Genomic DNA, 12,209 nt, shown 5'->3' with positions numbered 1-12,209 from the left:
ATCTATTTCAATGGACTTGTAGTGGGTGCCTCTGCAAGTGCCAGTGGTTTTAAAGCTAACTTTGAAGTTGAAAAACTGAGCTGGGAGTTCCTGCCTCCCTTGCAGAGATATGTCTTTCATGATATGTAACTGAGAACAGGTAAATAATTATCTATGGCACAGGTCCTTGGAATACTTGGCATGAAATGGTTTAATTATTTTGAGAGCTCTGTTTGAAAACAAAGCTCTCATGCAGTGGTTGACTGGAGAATTAGGAATGTGATTAGCCTCTCTCCATCTTCTCCTTTTCCCTTCAGATAATAAGCTTTTGATGAAGGGCTGGCTTGTAGCTTGGTTGTGGTGTGTGTATGTATGTTTTTTGTTTTTCCTTAAATCTTCTGTGTCAAGGATGTATCCCTTTAACTGTAGATTGTTTGTTTCCACAAGACTCTTTCGTGGATAAGAACGGTAAGGCTTACGTGATGTGGTTGCAATAAGCTGAAGTGCAAAATTATTTTATCTGATTTAAAAGCAATGTAATAAGAGTTGGGAATACCCATCAGATAATTAAAGGTATGTTTTTTTTCTGTTCCAGTGCTTTTTTTTTTTTTTTTTTTGAGAATGCAAGGGAATTTCTTTTCAAAGTAATACTCAGCATTTTCAAGTACAAGTAGTTATCTTTAAAAATACAACATATTTTGTTTGGTTTTGCAATCCGAGACTGGCCAAAGCTTTGCTTTCTTCTACAAGTGGCATATTTTGGCATAAGGAAGCTCACTTATAGTAAAAAAAAAAAAAAAAAAAAAAAAAGGCAAAAATTAGGGAAGAATAAATGCTTCTGAATATAGTTTGTCAGCAACAGAGGATATCTCGTGCTTTTTATCTTTGGGTTCTCATCTTCTGTTATATATTTTTTGGCCTTGTTAGAAAGAAAGACTCATTCCTATCCCAGCGAGTCATGATATTAAAATAAAATTAATGTTAATAAATTTTAAGATTGGGGCAAGAGGTCAGTCTTTATTTTGCCCTAGAATCTCCACCGTCTCTTAATTAGAAATAATGAACATTACATTTCATATGTACTCCTATGAGTCTGCGACCTAAGATTTCCAGAAACAATTCCAATTACTACAAGATGTGTAATAACTCACTACAAGACATGTAATATCTCCCTACAGTTGTTCAATCCAGATTTTCAAAAAGAGATTGCAAGCTTTTTGGCAAATAGAAGTGCAAATGAACCCACAAAGCAGAGATATAATGGAAAAATAACGTACCATTCTATATGTTTTTTTTTTTGATCCAAAGGTTTTTTTTTATTTTCTTAGTCAGAAAAGCTTCCTGACCAATGCAGTTAGCTTTGTATCTGGCAAAAGAGGAATGATAAATTCAGAGTGTCCCAAAGATGAGAGAACACGTGCAGGCTGTGAGGCATCTACTGCGATGCAGCCCCTGTAGTGACTGCAGTCTCCACAGCGTAGACTTTGGGTCGTTTTGGGTATATGAAGAGGCCCTGAATGTTTGTCGGAGTGGTGGTTCTACTTCTAATGCTGCCACTGGCAAGAAATGTGTGGAGGCCAAGAAGAGCTTGAGGGCTGCCTTTCCCTCACCTCTCTGAGCAGTCAGGGCAGTATAAACACCATCTGCAGCCCCTACAGGTGGTTAATCCCACCTGTGTAAAGGACGTATGTCAAACCCACTGATGCTAGATAATTCAATTTCTAGTGATTACCATACTAGAGGCAATTTCCAGGAATAACGTGTGCATAGAGGAGGTGGACAAAGAGCTCTCCACCACCTGAATTGGGGTGAATTGAGGAGAAAATAACACCTTTTGAGTTCCATCTTACTGGATATCTTCTTTTGCTTGAATAAGCAAGGATATGTATTTGGTTCAGAAATACAATATTTTATTTCTGATGAAAATACAATCCATTGTGGATTAAATAATTTCCTTCAAATTTATCTTCAAGTAGCATATGTTTTAAGTATTAACATTTATGTAACTGATTTGTTTTGTAAGACAGTTGTAAATGGAGATTCAATGGCTAAAAATTTTAAGCATGCTTTCTTAGAAGAAGAGGAGGAAGAATTTTTCTGTAGGCATTCTGGTGCCATCAGTTTCAAGACTTGATTTCCCTGACAAAGGTACTACAAATAAGGAGTACAGCATACATAAAGGAATGGCTTTCCATATGCTGAGATCTAACGAAAGCAAAACGAGACTGGTTAGAAGTTGCTGGATTTATTCATTGGGAATGAAGTTTAAAAGCTTGCTATGTTTAGTAATGCAGGTTGTTTGGTTATGCAGCTGGAAATCTGTTTTTTTGGATAGGAATGAAAAGTCATGCTTCAGGACAAGACATGAAAGCAAATTATTATTATGCCTACCAAGAGAAGTTTCAGTGCTTTACATAAAAATAAACAAGCTTCCCACACACATACATGTTAAAGCTCTATACACAAACTGTAAATTGCTGCCCAGGAAAGTGCATGTTTTTATTTTAGCTGATATATTTTAATTGGTTTTTAAGTGCCTCATGAATAATACTGCTTTGCATTAATACACTGTCTCGTACTTACTGAGTATGCAAACATCTGAACTGTTTAATAATGAGATTAATGGGCATTATTGAAAAATTGGTGTAGAAACAATCTTGTCTGTGTTATTCTCCCCTTTCTTTTCTGTATGTATCAGTGAGATTGAGTTTTCTGATTTAAGAGTCATTCCCAGCTATTTTGTTGTCTTTTGATATTTTTTTTTCCTCTTTTATTCTTCACTGCTTTTCCAGAGATGCCCTGTTTTGTTCAGGCTTGCACTGAAGGCACTGACTGCTTTCTGTGTTTGTGTGGAGGCCTGGGGAGAGGGAAATGGAGAAGGGCGTCTGTGCTGTTCTCATTCACTGCCACGTACGCCGAGCATCCGGGTACAAAACCAACTCTCTTCTCTTCTCTGCTGAGCAGAAGCAGTAGGTCCAGTAAGAAGGCACCTGCCAGTCCTAAGGAGGACCTGAGAAGCATGTCTGACAGCCATACAAAATCACATTGCAGGGCTGCAACTCGTTGCTATCAGTTGTTCGGGTCTAAGTTATTTAATAATATAAAGGGTGTTTCCACAGTTTAATGGGCTGCTAGTTAAACAACTGTGCAGGTAACCCTGGTAATATGTACAGACACTCCCCTTCTCCTTTAATTATCCGATTTTATCACGTTTCCCCATCTACGCTTCTACTCCACTTCTGAAGCGAGCTTCCTCACCGAGATGCCTCCATCCCATCCTTCACGCTGCTGCTCTGCAGGAAAGGCAGATAAATGCGTGAGTGGTGCAGATGAGAGCTGCTGAGTGTACACAGAGCTGTTGCCTTGTTATGAGGCAGACAGCTTTAGAAAATGGTTGCTGCTGACAGGCTAACGAGTGGCTTTGCTGTTTGTTGCAGGGATTGACATTTACTGTAGAAAAAAAAGGGGGAAATATCATTTGTAGGATTTCACCCTTGCTCATCAATAATCCCATTGATGTTCCACTGAATAGTCAAAGAACAAGAGCTAGCAAATTCAGATTGCTGCATATTTATATTATTAATTCCTCCATTATTCTGCTAAGGAACAACGGAGCACAGTTTCTCTGAAACTGGGAGAGAATGCAGAATTGGTTTTCACTTAATTGGCTCCTTTGAAACAAGCTCCTTTGGGAAGCAGGATGTTGTTAGTCCAGAGGCACTGCAGAAAAACAGGCTAGCAGTACACACAACACATTCTAGCACAGCTGTATGCTGGGGGTATATTTGAGGTGTAATAATGGCTAAATAGCTTTCAAGAAGAAACGTGAGTTTACATGAAGGCAGCTTTGTCGAGAAGTCTGCACAGTAGCACATAAAATTAGTTAGACATTTAAAAATTAATGTTGTCAAATTACCTGGTGGAGATACCGTCTCACAAAAATACCTGCTGACCTTCATTTGAAATCTTTATTTTGATGATCAAAAAGTCAAGTTACTTAGGAAGCTAACAAAGAGTAAGAATAAGGATCACTAAGCATGAAAAATATGGGATCAGGCTGACAAATAGTCTGTAATGTATACAGTAGTGCCATTTCCCTTTCTTAACACCCATGAAAGTTTTAAATGCTGTCAGAAGTGTTAGCAATTGTGTTAGGTATTTGTGAGACTTTTTCTTCCTAAATCTGGCATCATGTAAATGTAACAGAGTGAAAACCATCCTCACCTTTAATTTGTTTCTGTTGTTGGAAAAGGTTCAAGTTTATAAATGAGACAAGTCAGTGAGGTGTTAGTTTTGTGTTGCTGTCTTATTGAAATTTTATCAAGATTGTCATCGCCGCTTAAATTGTCTCATATCAAGGAGAAGTAGTTAGGCCTATTTTCAAACAGTTGTGAAATGTACTAAAGTGAATCATCGCACTCAGCTTCTGAAGACAATTGGTACCTGTAAGAAATGTCAGGACGGGTATTCTTTTTAGAAGAAAATAGTTGAGGAGAGCCCTTTGCTGTGCACCAGTTTCATACTGAGTGTTGTTGAATTGCTCAATTTTGGCTTTTTTATATTGAAAGATAAATTCAAAAATAAACACACATTTCAGTGTAGGAAACGGTACTTCAGCCTTCCCAAACACAGTCTACCCACATGAATCTTTCTCTTTTTCTTCCACGCCGAACTAAGTTTTGATTCAGGAGAGCATTTGCAAATGTTTGTTAGCCCATTCCTGTTCGGCATTTCAGTTTATACGTAAATAATTTGCTTGAAGCCTTTAATCCTCAGAGGTTGCAGAGCTGAGCATGGTTAACGATGATACAGACAACCGGACACTTCTTTAAGGATCCAGAATCCAGAGCACTGTTTTCAGTCCTTTTGTCATCTAATTCCCACGTGCAGTTTTGATTTGCATTTCAGTTGCTACGTTTTTTCCTCTTTTTATGATCCTGCGAGAGGGAACCAAGGCAGGCCATTACTTAGTCAAGCTGTACCTGTTATTGTTAAGTGCAGTAGCTTTGGTGGTTCATTTAGGTTTTTTATATTAGAAAAATCACTGAGGTGAAAATGTGTGTGATAGGCCATATTATGGGGAGGACTGACTTCTGATCGTGTGTAACAGAGCTGTTAAGCACTACACGGTTTTTCTCTTGTCCACCTCAAAGCAATGGAAAAAATGGAAAACAACAAATCCCCGCGTGAGGGGAAAGCCTTACCGGATTGCTAGGGAGCACTTCAATAATGAGGTAGGTCTGCTTGACACCACAAACAGTAGCTATTTGCATCACTTTTCACAAATTGCCTCTTCCTTGAGGTGTGAAATTAATTAGGAACTCACACGTTGAGCAATTGGACATTCCACTGCTCTTGCGACTGATCATTTGAAAGATCGGTGTAAAATTCACAAAAGGCTCTGAAGGCAGCTTTACAGGAATCGTAACTTTCTCTGAATACTTTCTGTACTTTCATTGATTTTGTGGATTAATAGCTGACTCTGCTCCCATTCCTTTTGCATTACCACAGTCTTACCTCATTAGTCTTCCCCTGAAGTCCTTTATCGCAGTACCTCAGGGATCAGCTCATTCTTGGCCCACTGCAGTTATAAGCCGTGGAGCCCGGGGCAAATCTCTGCCCAGAAAGCTCGGGAGGAAGGTGAGTGGCTCCATCCAGGTCCTGTGAAACCTGCCTCAAAACTAGCACTGAGCAAAAGTCCCTTGTACAAAGCACGAGTGTGGTTGTAGCAGGCAGGACCATCTTCCAGACTCCTGTCAAACCACGTCTCGGTGCTCTGAACAGTCCATCCCTGTAACTTTATTCTGGATAATAAACTAAACAAGTGCTAGGTTGACTTGTACAAATACACAGGTGTTGTTTCAAGCAAGATTGTCTGCTTTTCAGTGCCAGGCTTCGATGCTCCTTGAAGTTCACATTAATAGGAATAAAATTACATATATATATATATATATTATTTTTTTAAAACAAAACAAATCACTACCCCAAAATAATCATGAGGTCTAGTTCATGTGCACGGAGACAAAATCTTTCTGAAAGTAACCTTGAGCTGGAAGGACAATCTCAAGCTGAGTTTTATTCTTGGAGCCTGTTGCAGCGCAGTGCTGCAGAGGATGAGGCCGATGCCCAGTCCAGTTGCATGTTCAGTGATCTGTTGGTTACAAGTCATTTCTTCTAGTTGGTTAAGAAAAAAGCATGTTTTTTAAGTCTTATGTTAATACTCCAGGGCTTTAAAATCACTTAACAAGCCTGGCATTTGCAGCCTGGTAGTGCGTTTTGCATAATATCAATAGCTTGCCTTTGTGTCCCATGGGAAAAAAAAGAGATCCTTTTATTCTCTGTGGCACATTCATTCAGGCACTCTGCCCGAGATGATTGCAAGTGGAAACACTGTTTGTCTTCTAAAATCAGAATTCCAAAAAGCCAGGTGTTTGGGTAAAGTTTGCAGCATGTATTGAGCCAAATAGAAGGTTTTGCAAAACCTACCTGGATTTTAGTGGATGAGTCTGCTGTGAGAATGCATTGTAATTTTATGTGGTCCCTAATGTTGAAATGCATCCAAGAAACGCTGTTTGATCTCTTCTGATGGTTAAATTGTGATTTCTGTTAACGCTGGTTTGGCTTGATGCGCTCTGTTTCCTAGTCAATCGAGGGTGAATTTGGACAGAGGAGCTGGCAAGGCTCCGGTATTTACATAATGCCTTTTTTCTGTGAACCCTGAATGTGGATGGAAACAGTCTCTAATCTTCTTAGTGATCTAAGCAAAGATTGAATGGTTTGGGTCAAGCTGGTTTTTGGATAGGCTTAGTTAAGGGAAAAAAGGAAAAAGAAAAAAAAAAATCCCAGTTCTTCACAGTGATTACAAATGGAAATATTACAGAGCGACCCATTTCAGCAGTTGACAATATTTTTGATATTCCACCAGTTTGTGAAGACCACATCATTGGATTTCACCCATGCTGTGTGAGACTTGTTGGAAGCAGAACAAGCAGTCCTTGTGTTATGCTCTGGATGCTGGTCGCATTCGTTCCCCGTAGGATAGTTTTAGGTTATATCAGGAGGGATGAACAGGCAAGTGTCAGAATAAGCAGGGTACAGAGGCTGCCTTTCCTTGACGAGCGTTGAATGGCTGGAAAAGACCGCAGACCTGCAGTCCTGCACCACGGCTGCTATGACACGGTAAGAGGAGGAGGAGCTCCTTAGGTGCCTGTGCTTTCCTACCTCAGGTATTAAAGCATTCTGACTGATTTTTGTGGTGCATTTCAGAAACACAGCTTCTCAGACACTGCTAATACCAAATTAAAGATGTGATTTAAAAAAGCACAGGGGGATAAATACGCTAAACTTAGGCTAGAAACATCACGTTTCACACTTCGTGTGCCTTGACTGCCTACATTTTTACTTCTGAACAACGTGCCAGTGGAATAGATCCCAGGGAAGAAAAATCAGTCTGGCTTATTTGCATTTTCCTTCTTCTTCAGGCTCATCTTCCGCTATCCAAAAAATTATGCTAAGTCATTTAATGTTACCACAAGGGTGTTGCTTTTTGTTATGTAGTGTGTCTTCACATGATCTAAGATCACTCAGATACTGATTTTTTACAACATGAAAGTTAGCAGGAGCTACTGGGCCTCTTTTCATACCTGTATTCGAATGATTACAAACCAAATGGTTGATTTCTTATGTGGTTATGTTTCTGGTAGCTTTTGCAGCAGGCATTTAATTTTATTTTTTGCTTTACTTCATGTTCAATCATAGAATCATGATTATATCCATCCCCTGCTTGAACTTGCCACTGCTGCATTTCATTAACTTGCTGAATATTTGATGCAAATTGTTTCTAATTAACATGCTTCTAAATAAAGAAAAAAGGCATTCTTAAAAACCTATCTGCAATCTGAATAATGAAGTTTTATTCTTTCTGATGAAGACTTGTGCCATTTGAGGACTTTTTTGAAATTGCTGTTGTTATTAGCTCATTATAGTTATTATTATTATTCCTGTAAGTGGTGTATTGTAGAATGAAATCCTTTTTATCCATGCTGCAGTTAATAACTAGAAATAGCTTACCCAAACATAGTAAGGCAGGTAAGGACCTGATTAGTTATTGAGAGAAAGGAACACGAATTAAGCATACTCTGAATTTGATGTGTTTTAATGAAGCATAATTCTGAGTTTTCATTAGGTCAAGGGAAATACCTAACAGCTTCTCTCTTTGTGGTAGGTGTTGTTACTGTAGCACACATTAGAGACACGTCTCTTTCATCGTTTCTCCCTTTACCTGCAAAGGAGAAGATACGATTTGCTAAAAAAAAGTAATTGAAAAATGTGAACTATGCCACTCTGATTACCCAGAAATAAATATGAAGTGTGTAACAAAATGTTGGCTGTCATCAGAAAGCAGTATAAAATTTGAAAGCGGTGAATTGAGGGTAGATTTTGAATGTCTGTCTTACTTTCCTTACATATAAGGATAGTCTTAGATCTAAGGATATAAGAATAATCCTTATATCCTTAGATATAAGGAAAGTATATGGGAAGGAAGGAAAAAATATATACATACACTTTCCATATATATGTATATGTAGATCCTTTTTTTAGAGCTAAAAGGATTTAATATACGCACACACATGGTTACAACAATCAGAGCAGGATATTGCAGGAGTCCAGATGGTGCTTGTGAAATTTTATCGAGTTGATCAAATCTGACCGTCGGACTCCGTATTGTTACACTAATTGGAGGAAATCAAAAACAACAAAGAGGTTGTGGCCTTAGAAAGCAATTTGTCAGCGAGATTAAGCCAATCTAAATGTGACTGCAACCCAAAGAAATTGTTCAGCCCATCCTCCCTTCCCCTCTCGCTCCCTGTTTCGGCAGGGTGTTCCCATTGCTCCTTTTTGCCTGCGCTACTGCACATGCGTCTGAGCCATGAAGAATAATTCTCCCCTGCCCTGCTTCCTTCACTGTGATAAATTTTTGCCTGGGTGAGGAGTCCCCTCTGTGTTAGGGCACAAACTCAATTGCCAGCATAAGGGCATCAGTGGGAGCCTGTGGCCAGAGGCCTCAGGATCATGCCTTGTAGTGTCAGTGTGGATCTAAATCAGATGGGAAACAATATGGAAATGCAGTCTGAGCTTTACTGGTATTGTGCCCTTTGTGCCCACAGTGTACAGTGTAATGCAGGAGAGATTTAGAGAAATATGCCACTAGGCTAATTAAGGGCTCTTCTCTAAAGAGGCTTTTGTTTCAAGCCTTACTGCTGGAGATCTTCTCAGTGTAGCCACCCGTTTCCTCAGGTTCTGGCTTGATCATTGTTTTAGCTCCAGCTGTTATGAAACCACAGTAATAAGGCACATTTTAAAGCCTTGTTTAAGATTTTGTTGTATTTTAATATATACCCCAGAATGATACATGATACAGTTTTTTTAGTTTTGGTATTGGGAATTTTTTGGTATTAAGACTTTAGCAAATTGATTATAGACATTATTTTGGTTCTGTCTGTTTCCAGCAAAGATTTCTGTGAAGAATACTTACAAGCGATGGATGTGACTTAGGGGATGTTGTAAGCAAAAGATTATGTCTACCAGCATCAGTGCTGATCTATTCTATTACAGTTCTCTTCATGAAACTCATGAATATAAAATAAATGGGAGCAGAAAAATTAAAAAGTGCACCCCAATTTCCACCTAAGCTTAAACATTGTTCATGGATTTTTGTGCCTTAAATATCCCATTGTGTTCCCTTTCATGTTATCTCATGCTCTGCAGCAATAATTAAGGCAATGAGGGATTGTTTGTAATTGCTGTTTATTTTTCTCTCTAGCTGTGTGCTGCCCACCTGCCAACCCGATCAGAGGCAGCGAACCACTATCAAGCAGTATGTCGGGCTCTGTTTGCTGAAACAATGGAGCTGTACACTTTCTTGGCCAAAATTAAAAGTGCAAAAGAGGTAAGTTTTTAAATCTGTTATAATGTGTTTTAGGCTTACAGAATCACTTCCGTACCCAGCCAGCAGTGGATGTCAGATACGTGGGGAAATTATTTGTCGTGTTCAGGGAGAGTAGTTCTACAGCTGTGTTGTTTGTATTTTGTTTTCTCGTTTGGCCTGTAACCATTTACAGATGTCTCAGAAATAGTTATTAATTGTGACTAGACTATTTGGAAGGAAAACAGAAAAATTTCTTGGGATGTTATGCAGTACTATTCCATTCCAACATGCATGCATGCAAGCAATGTATTTGAGTCTGAAAACTGCTCTGGTGTTGTGAACTATCAGAGCTTTCCCTGTCCTTCCTCAGTTCCTTCTCATGCCTTGTCTTTGGCTGAGAATTATCTGAGATTCTCCTTGCTCGTAATTTGTCCTCAGTCAGCAGCTTTCCTTGCCTTTGATGTATGATTGTCTTGTTTGTCAGTCGCACAGGCTTCACAGCAGAGCCAGCTTAACATAAATAAATACATAAACAATTCCACCTGTAGGTCATGGTGTCTGTGTTCACTGCCTGCTTGGTTGTCCTGTTGACCGAAAGGCCATCCTATGAACCACTTCAATTAAACGATCTGGCTGAAGAATAACTTTGAGGGTGGGTGGATTAGTTTTAATGAAGATAGTTTCAGTGATCTGGTCTGCAACGTAGCTCCATCAACAGATGTATTAACACAGTGTGGGTGTTGGTTACAATGGAAAACCCATGGGTGAGGGCAGGAAGGGAGCGATAGTTCTCAAGGATGGTTTCTTCATCAAAGTCAACCGGTCAAGTAACAGCACTTGCATAATTTTCCTTTTTAATAAAGACCTGAAGGATTTGATTTGCTTCTCTAAGGTCCAAAGTGCCTTTTGAAAAGATTTTATAGGCTGATGTAACAATTTTGCTACTGAAAGAGGCAGAGCTGTTCCACACATTCATACGTGCTCCCACTGCTTTACTTCCTCTGATTCTAGAAAACAAACACAGAAAATAAATAAATGAATTAAAAATAATAACCAAGGCTTTCTTGTCAGGTTCATGAGCTGAATCAGCTCATCATTGGGTCAGGTGTGCTTCAGTGCAGCACAAGAGAGCTCTGTTGTTGCACTGGTGGAAGATGCAAACCAGTCGGAGGCATAAGAGACTGCTGCTGTCTTTCCACCTCTTCAGAGATGCATCCGTCCAAGGGGCCAAATCCTTCAGAGATGGTTTTCTGTTGCCCAGGGTCAAGCTTCACTTCCATTTTTCCTCCAGCCCTACTCAAACTGAAAGCAATTTCTAAACTGAAGTGGTATCATACACAGATAATTTTGACGGTGTCAGCATGGCTAAAGAGCCTCTTGTTTTCTGAAGCGCCTGCATTACAGTGCAGCTGACGCAGAGAGTTGACAGAATGCAGCGTCTCGGTGCTAAAACCTTGACATCATTAGTTTCACATCTTGGCATTTGACTGCTCCTTGGTGTTCCGACCGCTGGATAATTGAAGGATCTGTGCTATAAACACTTCAGCTAACAGCTAGTGCAAGGTCCATGCTGAAGCCCAAAGATAAGGCCCTTTGGAGTTCTTGTTTCTGCCTAGAGAGGAGCTACATTTCCAGTAGTCCATAAACATTTTGACTGCAGTAAGCAGTAATAAGATGTCAGTGCTGTCAATGTTGAAGTAAAATATTGCATATTGTGATTCTTTAAAACATTTTTTTTTCAATTTATTAAAATAATTACAGGGGTGTTTTAGAATTTGCAGATTATTTATCATCTTGTAATTGGAAATGAAAACACAGCATTTGACAACACCATAGAGCATACTATGAGTTAATCTCAAATGAAAGGAACCATTTGCCTCTCAAAGGCTATTAGGGATTGTTTCAGACCACATTTAGGTCAAAGGAAGTAATCCTTGTAGATGAAATTCTGGCCCTACTGAAATCAATGAGACTTTTATCACTGCCCTTATCTAAAGCCAGAATTTTGATCATTTGATTTCATTTTACCCTGGATCAGTCCCCTAGCAGGCATACAAGAAGTGACCAAGAAAATTATCTTACAAGCAGCTTATGGAATATAAATATTTTTTATGATATTCCTGATCCTTGCTTATAGCTTTTATCCAACTATAGATTCAAAAACAATGTGATTCTTGAAAATAATGTAGTACACAAAGGAAAAATAGGTGTGAAGCAAATACAGGCTGGAATGCTGTAAATCTTGTTATTCCATTTTAAAATTACCTCTATAGTTTATACTCAAGGCAAGCAGGAATCATGT

At 39.0% G+C, this 12,209-nt stretch overlaps 1 protein-coding gene across 4 annotated transcripts in view; it reads left to right on the top strand.

The window, feature by feature from the left end:
* SPIRE1 (spire type actin nucleation factor 1) overlaps positions 1–12,209 on the top strand; it is a 125,762-nt gene that overhangs the window by 69,576 nt on the left and 43,977 nt on the right. For all 4 annotated transcript variants that reach the window (XM_068671676.1, XM_068671677.1, XM_068671678.1 and 1 more), the window contains exon 4: positions 9,803–9,928. In XM_068671676.1, the coding sequence (XP_068527777.1) occupies positions 9,803–9,928 (126 nt within the window). The remainder of the gene's footprint in view (positions 1–9,802; positions 9,929–12,209) is intronic.

Source organism: Anas acuta, chromosome 2 (genome assembly GCF_963932015.1).
Source record: "Anas acuta chromosome 2, bAnaAcu1.1, whole genome shotgun sequence".
In the NCBI taxonomy this organism is placed as follows: domain Eukaryota; kingdom Metazoa; phylum Chordata; class Aves; order Anseriformes; family Anatidae; genus Anas; species Anas acuta.
This window is presented reverse-complemented; position numbering and strand designations above follow the sequence as displayed.